Genomic DNA, 19,788 nt, shown 5'->3' with positions numbered 1-19,788 from the left:
GTCTTGGCGTCTGTGGGCCGAATGCCGTCCGCCGCAATCTTTCTCCCCAAAAACTCCACTTCTATTGCCATGAAGACGCATTTCGACCTCTTCAGCCACAGCCTTACGCGATCCAGTCGCTGGTGGACCTCCTCCAGGTTGTGTAGGTACTCGACGGTGTCCCGACCCGTGACCAATATGTCGTCCTGAAAAACCACTATGCATGGTACCGACTTGAGTAGGCTCTCCATGTTTCCCTGGAAGATCACTGCAGCCGACCGAATTCCAAACGGGCATCTGTTGTAGATGAACAGTCCCTTGTGCGTGTTAATGCAGGTGAGGCCCTTCGAAGACTCCTCCAGCTCCTGCATCATGTAGTCCGAAGTCAGGTCGAGCTTGGTGAATGTCTTGCCTCCTGCCAGCGTCGCAATAGGTCGTCTGCCTTAGGTAGCGAGTATTGGTCCTGTAGCAAGAAACGATTAATGTTACTTTATAATCGCTGAAAATCCTGACCGTGCCATCACTTTTGAGTACTGGAACAATTGGGCTGGCCCACTCGCTCGATTTCCACTCTCTCCCTCATCATGTGAGGTACCGCTCATGCCTTGTAGTGAATGGATCGTGCCTCTGGGACCAAGTGGATCTGCACCTTCGCCCCGGAAAAGTTTCCAATGTCTGGCTCAAAAAGGGAAGGAAATTTATTAAGAACCTGGGTACATGAGGCCTCATCGACATGTAATAGCGCTCGGATGTCATCCCAGTTCCAGCAGATTTTGCCCAGCCAGCTCCTTCCAAGCAGTGTGGGGCCATTGCCTGGGACAATTCAGAGTGGCAGTTCATGCACCGTGCCCTCGTAGGTGACCTTGACCATGGTGCTGCCCATGACAGTGATAAGCTCTTTGGTGTACGTTCTCAGTTTCATGTGGATGGGGCTCAGGGCTGGTCTGAGTGCCTTGTTGCACCACAGTCTCTCAAACATATTTTTACTCATGATGGATTGGCTCGCGCCAGTGTCCAGTTCCATGGCTACGGGTAAGCCATTCAATTTTACATTTAGCATTATAGGTGGATATTTCATCGAAAATGTGTGCACCCCGTGTACTTCAGCATCTGCCTCCTCTCTCTGAGGCTGGAAATTGCTTTGATCCACCATGGACCGATCTTCCTCTGCCACGTGGTGGTTAGCAGGTTTTGCAGAGCTTGCAGCTCGTTTGCAAGCTTGTTGGAGGTGCACCATTGTTCCACAGCTCTTGAAAACATACCCTTTTAAGTGGCATGAATAGGCTGAATGGAAGCCTCCACAACGCCAACAAGGTGTGAATTGTCTTTCATTCATCCTTTGTTGGGGATTCTGAGTCATCTGGGTCACCTGAGGCCTGCTGGCAGTTGCAGACTCGTGGGTTGTGCCCTGTACATTTCTGCTCGCAAACACAGTTCCAGTTAATTTATGAACATTGCTGGCACTTGTGTGCTGAGAGATTTGTTTGGTGTTATCACTGGTGGATATAAACACCTGTGCTATCGCAATGGCCTTACTGAGGGTCGGTGTCTCTACAGTCAAAAATTTTCGTAGGATGGTCTTGTGGCCAATGTCCAGTATAAAAAAGTCTCTGAGCATTTGCTCCAGGTAGCCATCAAACTCACATTGTCCTGCAAGTCGCCTTAGCTCGGCGACGTAGCTCGCCACTTCCTGACCTTCAGATCGCTTGCTCGTGTAGAACCGATACCTCGCCATCAGCACGCTCTCCCTCGGGTTAAGATGCTCTCGAACCAGTGTACACAGCTCCTCATATGACTTATCTGTGGGTTTCACCGGAGCCAGAAGATTCTTCATGAGGCTGTAGGTCGGTGCCCCGCAGACCGTGAAGAGGACTGCTCTCCTTTTTGCAGTGCTTCCTTCTCCGTCCAGCTCGTTGGCTACAAAGTACTGGTCTAGTCGTTTGACATTGGCTTCCCAGTCCTCACCCTCCGAGAACTTCTCCAGGATGACCACAGTTTGCTGCATCTTTGCGTTGGATTCGTATACTCGTCGGCAGTTATTGTGTTCCTAACACAGATGAGGCTGCACACAGGGAAGTTAAAGTAACAGTGACCTCAGTCTTTATTAAGACACTCCAGAGTGAGGAACAGGCCTTAGGAGCCGGCTTATATACAGTGCTCGCAAGGGATGCTGGGATCCCTTGGGACTTCAGGGGATGCGCTCTCTGGTGGCGGAACATGGGAGTGCATGCTTTACAGATACACAACACTTGTCAGCGACAATGTGCCGTGCTTCACTAGCGCTGAATTGAAGGAATTCATGACCCGCAATGGGATCAAGCATGTCACATCTGCCCCGTTCAATCCCGCATCTAATGGCTAGGCAGAACGGGCAGTCCAAACCATCAAGCAAAGCTTGAAACATTTGTTGGAAGGCTCCCTACAGACCCACCTGTCCCGAGTCCTGCTCAGCAACCGCACTAGACCCCACTCACTCACCGGAGTTCCCCTGCCGAACTGCTCATGAAAAGGGCACTCAAAACAAGGCTCTCTCTACTTCACCCTGATCTCCATCATGTCGAGGGCAGGCGACATCAACAAAGTATGTACCATGATCGCACAAATTTGTCACACGATATTGAAGTCAATGACCCTGTATTTGTACTCCACTATGGACATGGTCCCAAATGGCTTGCTGGCACAGTCGTAGCCAAAGAAGGGACTAACTTGCAGAAAGCATTTGGACCAAACCAAACTGCGATTCACAGACAGCCACGAGCAACCTGAAGAGGACACCACCAACTTCGACCCTCCGACACACACACAAGTGGCAACTGACATCCTGATTGACCATGAAGCTGAACTCACCATCCCCAGCAGCCCATCAAGGCCAGCTGTGCAGCAGCCCAGCGAAGTCCCAACCAACTCACCTGCACCTGTGTTTGTACCGAGACGATCGACTAGGGAGTGGAAAGCCCCAGATCGTCTCACCCTGTAAATAAGTGTACTATTGACTTTGGGACGGGGGTGTGGGGGGGGTGATGTTATGTATGCAACACCATGTAACCAGCATTCTACCACCACCAGAGGGTGCATCTGATGCAGTCCCAAGGGATCCCAGCATCCCTTGGGAGCACTGTATATCAGCAGGCCTCCCATGCTGTACCAGCACTCTGGAGTCAGAATGAAGAGACTAAGGTCATACTTACTCAAGTCTACATTACTCAGTCACATTGCTTTATTTGAGCCATATAAACACTAACCCACCAAACATGTGCTGTTACTCAAACCCACATCCTCACACCTTGCCTACATTCACAGCTATTCAACAATGGTAGGCATATCTCCCAGACACATAGCTGAACTCTGAATCATACACATTCCTTTCTTTTGTAGGCAAAGATGGCACACATTCAGAGGGAGCAGCAGAGGACAGGGCGGGGTGAACCTCAGCTCCAATAGCTGTCCGACCTGGGGGAGCGAGTGCTGGGACTGATTGGGCAGCAGGCAGTGGGAGCTATGGCCATTAATGATGTTGATCCTGTTGAGGGAAACAACAGTATCTTTATTCCCTCTCCATTTCTCATCCCACTTCCCCCTCACACCAGAAGGCCTTATCACTTTCCAGCTCCTGACACTGTCTGCCTTCCTTGCTCCACACTTGCCCCCCTGCCCTCACCTTTTACATGAGTCTGGTGTCTTTTATGCTTTCAGATAATCAGCCAGCAGATGAACAGCCTGTCCCTGAGCCCCCCCAATAATAGTGAAGAAGGAGATGAGGAGGGGGACCCAAGCACCGCGTCACTGCATTTCTCACCCGCAGACACCACCTCAGAGACTGGCACTACGTGATCTTTAGAGGGAAGTTTAGTAGAGGGGTCTGCACTGGGTGAGGCACTGGGGCTGAATGGGCTGCAACAAGGCCAAGGGGAAAGGGTAGCTTGGAAGCCAGCTCCCCGGAGGGAGAGTTTGTGTGTGAGTTCTGCTGCACAGGACTCCGATGAGGACCTCGATGGGGAGGCACTCACAAGAAGAGTGATGGCCATGCACTCTGGCATAATACATGCAATGGCAAGGGTGCCTGAGAGCCTCTCGGCAGTGGTAGGGAGCGTGGAGGAGTCCACCTCCAGCATTGCACAGAGCTCTGCGCACAACACGGAGCCCATCATTGCCAGTCTGCAGACCATGGTGGACTCACAGAGAGACCGAGGGGATCCAGACCTCATGACGTGTGTCATGGGTGATGTGGCAGCTGCCATTGCAGCACAGACGGAAGCAATGCAACATCTTAGTGCTCTAATGCAGTCAACGCTTGCTGGCGTGAAAGCTCAGACTGCTCTCATGCAGTCTCAGCTGCATGCCATGTGAGCTCTGACTGCTGCCGTCATTGCTGGGTCCACCACAGTCGACCGGGGATCTCACGGTGTCACTGTAGGCCACCAATCTGTGCTCCAGCAGATTGGGAGGGATGCTGAGGTGCTGCCCCGGGGAAGTGGCAGTGGGTCAGTGGAGCAGGAACCATGAAGATGACAGCATTCCTGAACCCGCCACTGTCAGTCCGCCACTGCACTTGTCGCTGCCTGTCATCCAGCCAGCCCAGACTGCCGCCGCCCAGCCTGAGGTAGTGCAGTCTACAGCCGGGGCTTCCAGGCCCACAGCTGGTCAAGGGCATCCTGCAAGGCCATTTGTAGTCTCTGGCCCTGGCACTCAGCAGCCTTCCACCAGCTGTGCTACAGCTACAGGGGACATACTACATTGGAGCAGTGGAGTAGGTAAAGCCAGTGTTAAGAGGGGATATAAGGTTTTGCACAATGGTGCTTCATAAATGTAATTGTTGTTTATAATTGTGGTAAATGTTATGAGATAAATTTTAATTGGAATGTTGCATATTTGGTGCTGTCTCTCATTTCAGTTTTGGGGCTGTGGAATGGAAGGGGAAATTGCTATGCTGATGGGGACATGCAGAGCAACCAGGAAGTGAGCTGGAATTCATTGGACCCGAAGTCTGATGAGGTGGTTGCAGATCGACCTTGCAGAATGCTGATTAAGTGGCTGCCTTTTCTGTTGCTGCTCTTGCTGCTCTTGCTCCTCCTCATCCTCCTTCTGCTCCTCTTCCTACTCCTCAACTTGCTCCTGCTCCTCCTCCGGAGGTGATGGAGCTATGCCTGGTGGTAATGGCTGTGCCCTCATGATGCCCAGGTTGTGCAGCATGCAGCAGATGACGACGAAAATGGACACCTGCTCAGCCAAATAATGGAGGATTCCTTCCGAGAGGTCAAGGCAGCGGAACCGTTGCTTGAGCACTCCGATGGTCTGCTCAATGATGTTCCTGGTGACAGCATGGCTCTCATTCTAAGAGTGCTGGACATGACTGTTGGGGTTGCGGAGGGGAATCATGAGTCAGGTGGAGAGTGGATAGCTCTTGCCACCGAGCAGCCAGTCACGTGCTTGATGTGGTGGCTGGAAAAGAGCTGGCATACAGGCCTGGCGCAGGTTCAATGCATCGTGGGTGCTGCCAGGATAGCAGGCACTGATGGTAAGGATTCGGTGTGTGTGGTCGCACACCAACTGCAAATTCAGTGAGTGGTAGCCTTTGCGGTTATGGAATACCTCAGGATTGTGAAACGGCGCCTGCAAAGCGACGTGGGTGCAGTCAATGGCGCCCTGCACTAGGGAGAAGCCCGCTATCCTGGCAAAGCCACATGCACACTCCAGCTGCTTCTCTCTGGTCTTGGGAAGAAAATGTATTCCCTTCTCCTTCTGAAGGGAGCATCTGTGACCTCACGGATGCAGCAATGGACAGCAAACTGGGAGATGTTTCCTGTTGCTCACTGGAAGGATCCGCTGACATAGAAATTGAGTGCGATGGTGACCTTGACTGTCACTGAGAGAGTCGTCCTCACACTGTTCTGAGGATCGAGTTCAGGTTGCAAAAGTTGGCAGAGCTCTGTGACCACGTCCTTGCTGAAGCGCAGCCTTTGAACACACTGTTCCTCAGTGAAATAGATGTAGGACTGCTGCCGGAATATCCTGGGAGGGTAAGGTCTCCTGTTGGCAGCTCTGTTGGCCCTCCACCCTCTGGCCACATATTGCTGTCTTTCTCTCTGCCTAAGATGTCTCCAATGGTGACGTCAGAGTGCCAACACAGCCCCCATGAAACAATATAAATGTTGGACTTTCAAATCTGCCCTCAATGAAATTCACGAATCTTTAATAGCTCGAACACTGCTTCAACTGGAAATCGGTGAAATCTGTCAAAGCACCTGTCTGCATATGTGGAAGTAAGCAGCAACCATTATTGGCTGACTAAAACTTTACCTGACCCTAGCGCCTTTAAATAGCGCTTCTCCAGCCGACTCCCGACTGAAACACGATAGCTGAAGTGCCAGGCTGTAAAACAGGAAGTGAGGGCCGATTTATCTTCCGGGGCAGTAACGGGGCGCTGTGCACAGTGATGAAGTTAGCATCGTCGGGCGCAGTTGAGCAGGGCGCTACGTGTTAGCTCTGCTGCAAAGCCCCCACCCAATTTAATGGGAGGCACTGTTCTCATTTGCATCCCATTAGCAATGGGAAGTGCAAAGTAGCCCAATTTCTCCCCCTATCTCTCTTATTGGATGAAGTCACAGAAAAGTCTGAAATGCTCATAGTGACCAGGCACAAATGGAAATAAAGAAAGGGAAAATGGTGGAATAGTATATCCCTACTTTAGGAGTAGATTGTAAACCAAACTTGCATTAACATCATTCAGACAGTCATAAGCGATATTGTACTGTAGTGCTTGATGACTTCATAATTACACTCATCTTTCCCTACTTGAAACAAGCTTTCAAGATAAATATTATACATGCAGAGGCATCCTATATATGAAGGCAATAAATATTGAATGCAAAGACTTTATGGAGTTAAATTCAATTTTGAATTGATTAGACCTAAACTGACTTCCCTGAGTGGGCACGCATACACTTGATTTTACAGTATAGCATTTCTCTCAATTGTTCTGCTGATCCAAGGCAGGGTGAGATCATCACACGATAGTCTTAATACAGCTGAGGCTCAGTATTTGGTCTGATTTTAAAGTGCCACTCATTGATTCTACTCCCCATACTGTCAATCATTATCTTGACGAGTACATTTAATAACTAAAGTTAAAACAAAGAGTGGCAAAGCCTTGTCAGCTGTAGCTGCACCCCTGTTGCTTGTGAACGCCTGGAGATTTTTTTATAAAAGGTACAAATAGAAGCTGATATTGAGGGGAAAGTTTTACAAGATGCTGCACACCCAGTAGATGGTTTGTCAAAAATCAGAAGGGCACTGCCTCCAATTTTCCATCTAGTGTTTTCTATGGACACAAAAGCACATGGAGTGCACCAGCAATTCTCCAATAAGGAGGCTGCTGCATGCAAGGCCCCACTGGGAGCACAGGGTCATAGAACATTTTGCTCTCAAGCTTACATTGTGGCTATTAATCTGAAAAATATTTGACTTTCTGAACAGAAGAGACTATTAAAATGGAACCTCCACTAGTGGCATTTCTGTCATAAATGATCCACCAGGATATTTACAGCACAAAGAGGACACGGACAACCAGCCCAACCCCTTGACTTGCTTTAAATAATGTCATGAGATCTTTAATGTCCATCGGAACCAGTAGAGCAGGGAGACAGATCCTGAGTTTAATGGCTCATCCAATAGATAGCACAGCCAAAAATGCAGCAGTAATTCTTGACTGAAGTGACAGCTTAGATTATGTGTTGAAGATTTGGAGCTTGAACCCACCATTCAGAGGAGAGAATGCTACACATTGAGCTGTAATGAAGTGCATATGTGTAAAAGAACGGAAAAAATAACTTGAATTTATGTAGCACCTTTCATAACCTCAGGACTTCCCAAAGAGTTTAACAGCCAATTAAGAACCTAGCAGTTTGAGTAACAGAGGTTACAAAGGCAGTTTGAGGATGTCACAGTAAATCAGCATTACCTGAATTGCTGATTATCAGTGTCTGAGACTGATAGAGATTGATGAGAATAATGTAGGATTAAACTTCTCATATAATTGACAAGTTAATAGCATTTGATATCCAGTCTATTGGATAGATTACAGTCTATGGGCTCAATTTCCCCCAATGCCGTTTTTAAGAGTTAGGCCTGTTTTTTTGGTCCCGACTACTCAAAAAAAATTTGAAAGTTTCCCCGTTCTAATTTTTTAAATTGGCATCACGCAGCCTGTTCTTTAGCTTCAGGGGGCGGAGCCTACTGTCTGCACCGAAAAAAGGATGCTCCCCTTTCGCGACTGCTATGGGCACATGCCCAGTACAGCTCCCAGTCTGCATTTTGCCATTTTTAAAGAGCCAGTTGTGTGTAAGAACTTTAATTCTCAGTGGAAAAAAATCAGAGCTGTAATATGCAACACGGCTCAAGGACCAAGAATTTCTTACAGGACAAAGTGGAGGCACGAGTTACTGTGATTGAGGGCAGATGGCACGAGCTGGACATCAGCGGTGGTCATATAAAAGTTTCACCAAAAGAAATGAAGAAACGCCGGAACCAACTTTCAGGAGATTACTGTGCAATGGTGACCACCCCGAGGTCTGGAGGCCAGTGCAAAAAGAAGTGGCAGGAACTTGGTCAAGTAATTAGTGTGAGTAATATTTTCATTTACTTACTGGAATTGCAATTGTAAATGTGACCATCTGTATGTCCCAGCAGAAAGACACCCTCTCTAAAAAGTAATATTTTCATCTTTGTGGAGGAAGGCGGCACACAATAAAAGGGAAAGAACTCGAACAGGAGGAGGCTAGGCAAATCTGCAGCCACTGACACCCTGGGAAGACAGGGTCGTTGCTTTGATGGGTCCTGCCTGGAGAAAAGCAACCACCACTGTACAAACTGGGCCCACACTCGAGGGAAAGGGTAAGTCCTGCAAATTCCACATTCTGGATTTGCTAAAAGTTAAGTACTGCACGGGCTAGCCATGCTTTGGTTCATGGGGATGTCTCCGTCAGCCAGGCTTCGGTTAATGCAATGTGCTATCATTCATCATGGTCCTTCAAATCAGCCTCCCGCCTGTGCTGTGTGAGCCTACTCATGCCATCCTGCCCCCTCGTCTGCTGCTAACCAGTTGTCTGTTCTGTTATATTTTGCAGAACTTGAGGCAAACCCTGATGAGGCTGAAGCTGATGCAGAAGAAGATTCAGACATGGACGAGCCTGAAGAGGAGAACATCTTCCAATCCCACCTTCTAGACCAAGAGCATACATGGTGAGCGGGAGGGGGAGGGAGAGGGGCAAGGGGAGGGAGAGGATGAAGCCCCCACTGTTGTACTCACTCTGGAGGAGGTGCAGGTGCCACCCATTGAGGTGCCAGCCCCTTTTCTGACTGCTACAGTTCGCACAGTCCGAGGCCGCAGGTTCCAGTAGGGTGCAGCAAGGCACATCCAAGGCCCCACCATCCGAGGCTGTGGGTACCAGTGGAATGCAGCGAGCCACACCCACACCCAGGGTGAGGAGCGGAAGGAGAGCTCGACAGCGCTCTCCTGAGATGCAGGATGTAACAGATGTGGTTCAGATGATGGCAATGAGTGGGGAGAGCATTGAGCTTACGGGATCACTCCTGGACACCATCAGTGGGGTGGGTGATGAGGGATTGGGACTGTCGGGAGAAGTAACAACACTCTCTCGAGAAATGGAAACACTGTCCGGGCACATGAGGGAGGGAATGTTGCAGGTATCTGATACACTGTCGGTGAACATGAGGGAGGGAATGTTGCAGGTAGTTGAGACACTGTTGGGTCACATGAGGGAGGGAATGTCGGAGATAGCTGCTGCAATAAGAGAACAGGCCCAGACCCCGTGGCCATTGATGGAATCAACTGCCACTCCACTCCAATCCCCAGACCAGCCTCTGAAGAGGCCGAAACCGGGCCTTCCACATTACCGCCTGCCCACGGCCCCATTAAGAAGTGCGCATTACCTGAGATGCTCGAAAGAATAAACTTGGTACCAACCCAAGAAATGCTGCGCCACCGCCTGCGGGCAGGGGTGGAGTCACCAAGACCAAGCGCAGAGGGCAGTCTTAGAATAAGGTGGAGGAGAGATAGGTGCAGCCTTTCTTTGCCGCTGCTGCTGCTGTTGTTGTTATTATTCTTGTTACTGTTATAACTGTTTTCAAATTTAAAGTTTTTTGTAAGGGATGTAAATTTACAAGTTTAAAAGTTTGTAAGTGATCTTAAAGTTTTTAAGTGATCTTAAAGCTTGTAAGTGATCTTAACTGAAAACTTTAAAGTTTGATACAAGAATATTTTTATTAAAGTTAAATTAAGTACAAACAAGTGTTGCACTTTTGAATAAAATATATTTTAAATTATAACTGAATCATTTCCATTATTTGTTCCATTATTAACACAACTTTTTGAACTAAAGAAGAATCAGTAGCGAGACATTTGGAAAAGCATGATTCAATCAAGCAGAGTCAGCATGGTTTTATGAAAGGGAAATCATGTTTGACAAATTTGCTGGAGTTCTTTGAGGATGTAACAAGCAGGGTGGATAAGGGGGACCCAGTGGATGTGGTGTATTTGGATTTCCAGAAGACATTCGATAAGGTGCCACATAAGAGGTTACTGCACAATATAAAAGCTCATGGGATTTGGGATAATATATTAGCATGGATAGAGGATTGGCTAATTAACAGAAAAGAGAGTCGGGATAAATGGGTAATTTTCCAGTTGGCAAACAGTGACTAGTGGGGTGCCACAGGGATTGGTGCTGGGTCCTCAACTATTTACACTCTATATTAATGACTTGGATGAAGGGACCGAGTGTAATGTAGCCAAGTTTGCTGATGATACAAAGATGGATGGGAAAGCAAATTGTGAGGAGGACACAAAAAATCTGCAAAGGGATATAGACAGGCTAAGTGAATGAGCAGAAATTTGGCAGATGGAGTTTAATGTGGGAAAATGTGAGGTTATCCACTTTGGCAGAAATAATAGAAAAGGAAATTATAATTTAAATGGAGAAAAATTGCAAAGTGCTGCAGTACAGAGAGACCTGGCCTTGTGCATGAAACACAAAATGTTTGTATGCAGGTACAGCAAGTAATCAGGAAGGCAAATGGAATGTTGGCCTTTATTGCAAGGGGGATAGAGTATAAAAGCAGAGAAGTCCTGCTACAACTGTACAGGGTATTGGTGAGGCCACACCTGGAGTACTGCATATAGTTTTGGTCTCCGTATGTAAGGAAGGATATACTTGCACTGGAGGCTGTTCGGAGAAGGTTCACTTGATTGATTCCGGAGATGAGGGGGTTGACTTATGAAGATAGGTTGAATAGGTTGGGATTATACTCATTGGAGTTCAGAAGAATGAGAGGTGATCTTATTGAAACATATAAGATAATGAGCGGGCTCGACAAGGTGGATGCAGAGAGGATATTTCCACTCATAGGGGAAACTAAAACTAGGGGACATAGTCTTAGAATAAGGGGCCGCCCATTTAAAACTGAGATGAGGAGAAAATTCTTCTCTCAGAGGGTTGTAAATCTATGCAATTCTCTGCACCAGAGAGCTGTGCAAACTGGGTCATTGAATATATTTAAGGCGGAAATAGACAGATTTTTGAGCGATAAGGGAGTAAAGGGTTATGGGAAGCAGGCAGGGAAGTGGAGCTGAGTCCATGATCAAATTAGCCATGATCTTATTGAATGGCGGAGCAGGCTCGAGGGGCCAAATGGCCTACTCCTGCTCCTATTTCCTATGTTCCTATGTTCTTATTTCTATTATTTTTTCCATTAACACAACACAACATTACGGACAGGTCCAAACAGTAAACATGATCCATTTAGAATAGTTGTCGCTGAGCCTTCAGGCAACAAAGCGTTCACGGATGAGCTGCTGATGCAAGACTCAAGCAATCGTTAAAGGGGCAAACGGCTTGCCCTTCTCCGCCGACATGCTCCGGGTTCAGGTAGTTGCATGGCTTCCTTGTCCTCCTCCTCCTCATCATCATCATCTGCATCTTCCTCCTCATCATCACCCCCTCTCACCTCAGGTGGGTCTTCTACTACCAGCTGCTGCTGCCTCATGATGGCTAAGTTGCGCAGCATGCAGCAAACAACAGTGAACTGACCGACAATCTCATGGGAGTATTGCAAGTACTCGGAAACGCTGCTTCAAGATGCCAATGGTCCTCTCTATTATGCTGCGCATCGCAATGTGTGACATGTTGTATTCCCGGTCAGCTTCCATCCGGGTTACGCCTAGGGGCTTCATGAGCCAGGTGGCAAGGCCGTATCCTTTATCTCCCAGCAGCCAGTTCTGTCCTTCTGGCTGCTGCTGAAACATAGCAGATATAGCGCTCTCGTGTAGGATGAACACATCATGGGTGCTCCCCGGGTATCTCGCATCAACTGCCATGATGCGATGCATGTCATCACTGACAAGCTGCCCATTAACGGAGTGGAAGCCTTTTCTGTTCCTGTATATCTCGGAATCCTCCAAAGGTGCTCACAAGGCGATGTGGGTACAATCAATGCAGCCCTGTACCTTTAAGAAGCCAGCAATCCTGGAGAAGCCCACAGCCCTGCCACGCCTTACCTGGACGGTCATAGAAACATAGAAACATAGAAACATAGAAAATAGGTGCAGGAGTAGGCCATTCGGCCCTTCTAGCCTGCACCGCCATTCAATGAGTTCATGGCTGAACATTCAACTTCAGTACCCCATTCCTGCTTTCTCGCCATACCCCTTGATCCCCCTAGTAGTAAGGACCTCATCTAACTCCTTTTTGAATATATTTAGTGAATTGGCCTCAACAACTTTCTGTGGTAGAGAATTCCACAGGTTCACCACTCTCTGGGTGAAGAAGTTCCTCCGCATCTCGGTCCTAAATGGCTTACCCCTTATCCTTAGACTGTGACCTCTGGTTCTGGACTTCCCCAACATTGGGAACATTCTTCCTGCATCTAACCTGTCTAACCCCGTCAGAATTTTAAATGTTTCTATGAGGTCCCCTCTCATTCTTCTGAACTCCAGCGAATACAAGCCCAGTTGATCCAGTCTTTCTTGATAGGTCAGTCCCGCCATCCCGGGAATCAGTCTGGTGAACCTTCGCTGCACTTCCTCAATAGCAAGAATGTCCTTCCTCAGGTTAGGAGACCAAAACTGTACACAATACTCCAGGTGTGGCCTCACCAATGCCCTGTACAACTGTAGCAGCACCTCCCTGCCCCTGTACTCAAATCCCCTTGCTATGAAGGCCAACATGCCATTTGCTTTCTTAACCGCCTGCTGCACCTGCATGCCAACCTTCAATGACTGATGTACCATGACACCCAGGTCTCTTTGCACCTCCCCTTTTCCTAATCTGTCACCATTCAGATAATAGTCTGTCTCTCTGTTTTTACCACCAAAGTGGATAACCTCACATTTATCCACATTATACTTCATCTGTCATGCATTTGCCCACTCACCTAACCTATCCAAGTCGCTCTGCAGCCTCACAGCATCCTCCTCGCAGCTCACACTGCCACCCAACTTAGTGTCATCCGCAAATTTGGAGATACTACATTTAATCCCCTCATCTAAATCATTAATGTACAGTGTAAACAGCTGGGGCCCCAGCACAGAACCTTGCGGTACCCCACTAGTCACTGCCTGCCATTCTGAAAAGTACCCATTTACTCCTACTCTTTGCTTCCTGTCTGACAACCAGTTCTCAATCCATGTCAGTACACTACCCCCAATCCCATGTGCTCTAACTTTGCACATCAATCTCTTGTGTGGGACCTTGTCGAACGCCTTCTGAAAGTCCAAATATACCACATCAACTGGTTCTCCCTTATCCACTCTACTGGAAACATCCTCAAAAAATTCCAGAAGATTTGTCAAGCATGATTTCCCTTTCACAAATCCATGCTGACTTGGACCTATCATGTCACCTCTTTCCAAATGCACTGCTATGACATCCTTAATAATTGATTCCATCATTTTACCCACTACCGATGTCAGGCTGACCGGTCTATAATTCCCTGTTTTCTCTCTCCCTCCTTTTTTAAAAAGTGGGGTTACATTGGCTACCCTCCACACCATAGGAACTGATCCAGAGTCAATGGAATGTTGGAAAATGACTGTCAACGCATCCACTATTTCCAAGGCCACCTCCTTAAGTACTCTGGGATGCAGTCCATCAGGCCCTGGGGATTTATCGGCCTTCAATCCCATCAATTTCCCCAACACAATTTCCCAGCTAATAAGGATTTCCCTCAGTTCCTCCTCCTTACTAGACCCCCCGACCCCTTTTATAACCGGAAGGTTGTTCGTGTCCTCCTTAGTGAATACCGAACCAAAGTACTTGTTCAATTGGTCCGCCATTTCTTTGTTCCCCGTTATGACTTCCCCTGATTCTGACTGCAGGGGACCTACGTTTGTCTTTACTAACCTTTTTCTCTTTACATATCTATAGAAACTTTTGCAATCCGTCTTAATGTTCCCTGCAAGCTTCTTCTCATACTCCATTTTCCCTGCCCTAATCAAACCCTTTGTCCTCCTCTGCTGAGTTCTAAATTTCTCCCAGTCCCCAGGTTCGCTGCTATTTCTGGCCAATTTGTATGCCACTTCCTTGGCTTTAATACTATCCCTGATTTCCCTTGATAGCCACGGTTGAGCCACCTTCCCTTTTTTATTTTTACGCCAGACAGGAATGTACAATTGTTGTAGTTCATCCATGCGGTCTCTAAATGTCTGCCATTGCCCATCCACAGTCAACCCCTTAAGTATCATTCGCCAATCCATCCCAGCCAATTCACGCCTCATACCTTCAAAGTTAGCCTTCTTTAAGTTCTGGACCATGGTCTCTGAATTAACTGTTTCATTCTCCATCCCAATGCAGAATTCCACCATATTATGGTCACTCTTCCCCAAGGGGCCTCGCACAACGAGATTGCTAATTAATCCTCTCTCATTACATAACACCCAGTCTAAGATGGCCTCCCCCCTAGTTGGTTCCTCGACATATTGGTCTAAAAAACCATCCCTTATGCACTCCAGAAAATCCTCCTCCACCGTATTGCTTCCAGTTTGGTTAGCCCAATCTATGTGCATATTAAAGTCACCCATTATAACTGCTGCACCTTTATTGCACGCACCCCTAATTTCCTGTTTGATGCCCTCCCCAACATCACTACTATTGTTTGGAGGTCTGTACACAACTCCCACTAACGTTTTTTGCCCTTTGGTGTTCTGCAGCTCTACCCATATAGATTCCACATCATCCAAGCCAATGTCCTTCCTAACTATTGCCTTAATCTCCTCCTTAACCAGCAATGCTACCCCACCTCCTTTTCCTTTTATTCTATCCTTCCTGAATGTTGAATACCCCTGGATGTTGAGTTCCCAGCCCTGCTCATCCTGGAGCCACGTCTCCGTAATCCCAATCACATCATATTTGTTAACATCTATTTGCACAGTTAATTCATCCACCTTATTGTGGATACTCCTTGCATTAAGACACAAAGCCTTCAGGCTTGTTTTTTTAACACCCTCTGTCCTTTTAGAATTTTGCTGTACAATGGCCCTTTTTGTTCTTTGCCTTGGGTTTCTCTGCCCTCCACTTTTCCTCATCTCCTTTCTGTCTTTTGTTTTTGCCTCCTTTTTGTTTCCCTCTATCTCCCTGCATTGGTTCCCATCCCCCTGCCATATTAGTTTAACTCCTCCCCAACAGCACTAGCAAACACTCCCCCGAGGACATTGGTTCCGATTTTGCCCAGGTGCAGACCGTCCGGATTGTACTGGTCCCACCTCCCCCAGAACCGGTTCCAATGCCCCAGGAATTTGAATCCCTCCCTGCTGCACCATTGCTCAAGCCACGTATTCATCTGAGCTATCCTGCGATTCCTACTCTGACTAGCACGTGGCACATGGGGAACTTTATGTAATCATTCCTCCGGGCATATAGTGCAGCATTCACCTACCAAATGCAGACATGTGTTGCATGTTGAGAAATGGCGCATGCATCCCCAGTGGTGTCCTGGGATGATCCAGATGTATAAAATGAAAGTGCAGTTGTAACCTTTAATTCAACTGACAAAGCAGTCTTCATGACGCTTCTAGGGTGCAGGTCTGCTTTTATTAACTCACAGCTCTCGGTTACAACTTATTTGTGGAAACGCAACCTTCTAACACAGCCTGCATCACGCAGGTGCAGGTATGAATGCCTGTCTCTGATATACCCGATGTGGGTAAGGCCTCCTGCCCATCATCCTACGTGCTCCGAGATTCCTCATGCGATGATATCTAATCAATCTTCTCCTCCGCAGCACAATCATGCAGAAGCCTTGCAGAAGGTATGGCATTGTCAATATTGGCCCCATAATGTAATTGTAGCTTTGCAAGAAGCTCAAAACAGCAGGAGAAAAGTAAACATTCATACCTTCTTTCCTCTCTCTCTCCCTAAGGTCAACCCCCTAGTATGGACCAGACCCTGGTCTGCGCATGCGCAATAGGCTTGCTTAGAATGGGAATCTAGACATTCAATAAAGAAACGAAGTCTAATGCAATTCTTTAATTTTTGATTTTTTTTTCAAAGTACCACCCCACCACTGAATGTCTCCTCACTGAGCTCAAAGGTCAGCCGGCAGAATATCTCCCTCATCCGGACACAGGATGCTCGGCTCACCTTTCTCTGGGTCGATGGTGTTTGCTTCTGGGATGTCTGATTGATACGCTTCCTTCTGTAAAATGGTTACCCATTCCTCATAGAGCCTCTGTTCATTGGTAAATCCATTTTACACACTGATAACTGTATCCAGATTAAAACAGAAAATGCTGGAAATCTCAGCGGGTCAGGCAGCAGCTGTGGCGAGAGAAACAGAGTTAATTTAGTTTCTCTCCACAGAAGCTGCCTGACCCGCTGAGATTTCCAGCATTTTCTGTTTTTATTTCAGATTCCAACATCAGCAGTATTTTGCTTTTGTATTAGTGTATGTGGATTAGCTGGCTTAAATCTCACTTTGCTTGATTTCAAGAAAACTTGTACATCGAAGTGACACATTGGGCGGGAGGTAGCCGGGGGTTGGTGGGTGCGGAGGGGGAGTGGGGTTGGGGTGGGTGCAGGAGAGTGATTAAACCCTAAAAAATGTGAACCTCAACCGCAACCCGACGCGTACACATCTGCCACCATCACCGGCCGCACCCCCAACCCCAAGCCCCGATCTGCAGCCTGCCCCCCTCCCGTGATCGCATCAACCCTCCACATCAGCCTGTCAATTTGGCCAGCTGCCAGGTGGGTGATGGAAGAAAAGAATGATTATAACTTCCTGCTGTTAAATTTGGCTGTGCCTCTGCATCCCGAGCCTCGTCAGGGTTCAGCCCTCCCCACCCCTCCCGACCCCTCCCCACCTCTCCCGATCACTCCCCACCTCTCCGTAAATACCGGGATACTATCTCTGCCTACGACCAGATTACAATATATCCAATACTTTGAACACGTCTGTAAATTCCATTGCTGTCAACCATTGCTTTGATCAATCAGTAAGTTGCTTCAACAAATAACATATTTTTGCTAATAACCTGGTAAATGTTATAATATCGCTCTCCTAGTGCAGAGCATCAATGGTTTCAAATGGTTTCAAACTGGAAATCGGAAACTTTAGTACACCAAGATCTTATCACAGCCTTGAAATCACTCTTCATTTATTCATTATACTCATGTTATGTGAGAACGTTTTGTCAGTTTTGGTTCAGACAGCTGCTGTTCACTTTATGACCCAATGTGCAGTGATATTCAAACAAGACAGTTAATGATTGCAATGTTAAGTTCACTGCCGGTTCAATGAGGCCTAATTTATAAGTAAGTTGTAAGTACAAGCTATGCTGGATATTTATGATATAACTGTAAGCAACAAGCATGGCTACAGGTGCTTTTACTTCAGAAGGTTTTGCTCCAGTTTTCAGAGAGTGACCACTGTGCATCGTGCTGGCACTTCGACAATTGTGGGGAGAAATTCCTGGGTCTGGGACCAAGGTGCACTGGATCAGCTGGGCATCATGGATATGGGAACAAATAGGCAGGTTATGGTACATAATATAAGGGAACTTGTCTGATTTAGTAATGTGCCAGGGTACAGACTCAGGTAAATCTCAGATCAAAGATTATAATTGCATTTTTGATAAAAGGTCGTCGGCCTACTTCTGATGAAAGGTTATTGACCTGAAATATTAACTGTTTCTCTCTCCACAGATGCTGTTTTCCAGCATCTTCTGATTTTATTTACACTTGCACATGTTTGGTTGTGTAGCCACTGTACAGCACAGTCACTGTTATGTATTACACATTTTGCCCTGGAATCTGAAAGGTGCCTCGATTAGAATGAGATGGTCCAAATGGTCTCTCCCAATGGCTTAGTTGGTAACACTCTCACCTCTGCGACAGAAGGTTGTGGGTTCAAATCCCTCTCCAGACTTGAGCACATAATCTGGGCTGACACCCCAGTGCAATACTGAGAAAGCGCTGCACTGCAGGAGGTGCTGTCTTTCAGATGAGATGTCTGCACTCTCTCAGGTGGACGTAAAAGACACCATTTCGCAGCAGAGCAAGGGCGTTTTCCCTGGTGTCCTTGCCCACGTTATGCCTCAATCAACATCACTGAAACTGACTACCTGGTCATTACCACATTCAATGTAATGTGCTTTAGGGTGTCTTGAGGTCATGCAAAACGCTATATAAATGCAAGTCTTCTGAAGTGCAAGACAATTACCACGACAGGAGGCTTTCACTTTTCTGCTGCCACCACTTGCTGATTTACAATTGCTCCAAGTTAATCATTTCTGGTTGAGCAATTCTGAATAAGGTGCGGCTTTTAGAGCCAGTATTTCTAGATTTAGCTAGAGCTAGGTGTGATGTTTGTAAAAGAGAAGCTAGCAGCACCAAATCCACACAGCAAATAAAGATTAAAAAATGAGCTGATTACTCACCGAATGAGAGAATCAAAAAACATATAAGAAATGTTCTGATCTTCGAAGATGTATCTTTAAAACAGGGCTGCTCCATCTCACTCTGAGCTCAGGTGGCAGTTTGATCAGAATTCAGCTGCACACAAAGTTTAACAACTCAAGCAACTGCGAAACATAACCACAGTTTTGAGCAGAAGTACAAGTAAAAATGCTAAAACCACTACCGCAGCAGCAGTGGGTTAAGTCCAGTATTACATCTTCAAGCTCTGACATTTGGTGATATCAACCAAGATACAGACACTTCCTTCAATGCGCTGGGTATAGTCCATGTCAAGTCAGAAACTGACTCATTTAAAGAAAAACTATAATGCAGGCAGTAGACAGAAAGCAACACTCCTGCGGTGTGAAATGTCTTGTCACATTTGTCCTCGCTATAATTTGAGCTCTTGCGTAAATGGGTCACAATATCTCGGCAGCTATGATTCTAAGCTGGCTCAGTGTCAATGAAGAATTTAAGTGCTAGATATTTACTAATATAGGGAGTGACTAACTGGGGAAGTTCAAATGTGTCACCGTCAGTGAGGGAGTGTGTGTGAGAAACAATGTCAGCAGTCTGTGTGTGTGTGTGGGGGGAATGAACAGTGTGGGGGACGGGGGGGGGGGGGGATGAACAGTGTGTGTGGGGGGGGGGGGAGGGGAATGAACAGTGTGTGGGGGATGGGGAAATGAACAGTGTGTGTGTGTGAGGGGGGGGGGAATGAACAGTGTGTGTGTGTGGGAAGAACAGTGTGTGTGTGGGCGGGGGGGGAATGAACAGTGTGTGTGTGTGTGGGAAGAACAGTGTGTGTGTGGGGGGGGGCGGAATGAACAGTGTGTGTGTGTGG

At 47.2% G+C, this 19,788-nt stretch overlaps 1 protein-coding gene across 1 annotated transcript in view; it reads right to left on the bottom strand.

Moving 5' to 3' along the window:
• The window catches only part of LOC139276063 (immunoglobulin superfamily member 3-like), a 66,888-nt gene extending 47,654 nt beyond the window's left edge, over positions 1 to 19,234 (bottom strand). Inside the window, exon 1 of the mRNA XM_070893489.1 lies at positions 18,926 to 19,234. Within this exon, the coding sequence (XP_070749590.1) occupies positions 18,926 to 19,001 (76 nt within the window). The 5' untranslated portion in view covers positions 19,002 to 19,234. The remainder of the gene's footprint in view (positions 1 to 18,925) is intronic.
• Positions 19,235 to 19,788: the final 554 nt, after the last annotated feature.

This window comes from Pristiophorus japonicus, chromosome 11, assembly GCF_044704955.1.
Source record: "Pristiophorus japonicus isolate sPriJap1 chromosome 11, sPriJap1.hap1, whole genome shotgun sequence".
Lineage (NCBI taxonomy): Eukaryota > Metazoa > Chordata > Chondrichthyes > Pristiophoridae > Pristiophorus > Pristiophorus japonicus.
Note: the sequence above shows the minus strand (reverse complement) of the source record. Positions and strands in the feature narration are given on the sequence as shown.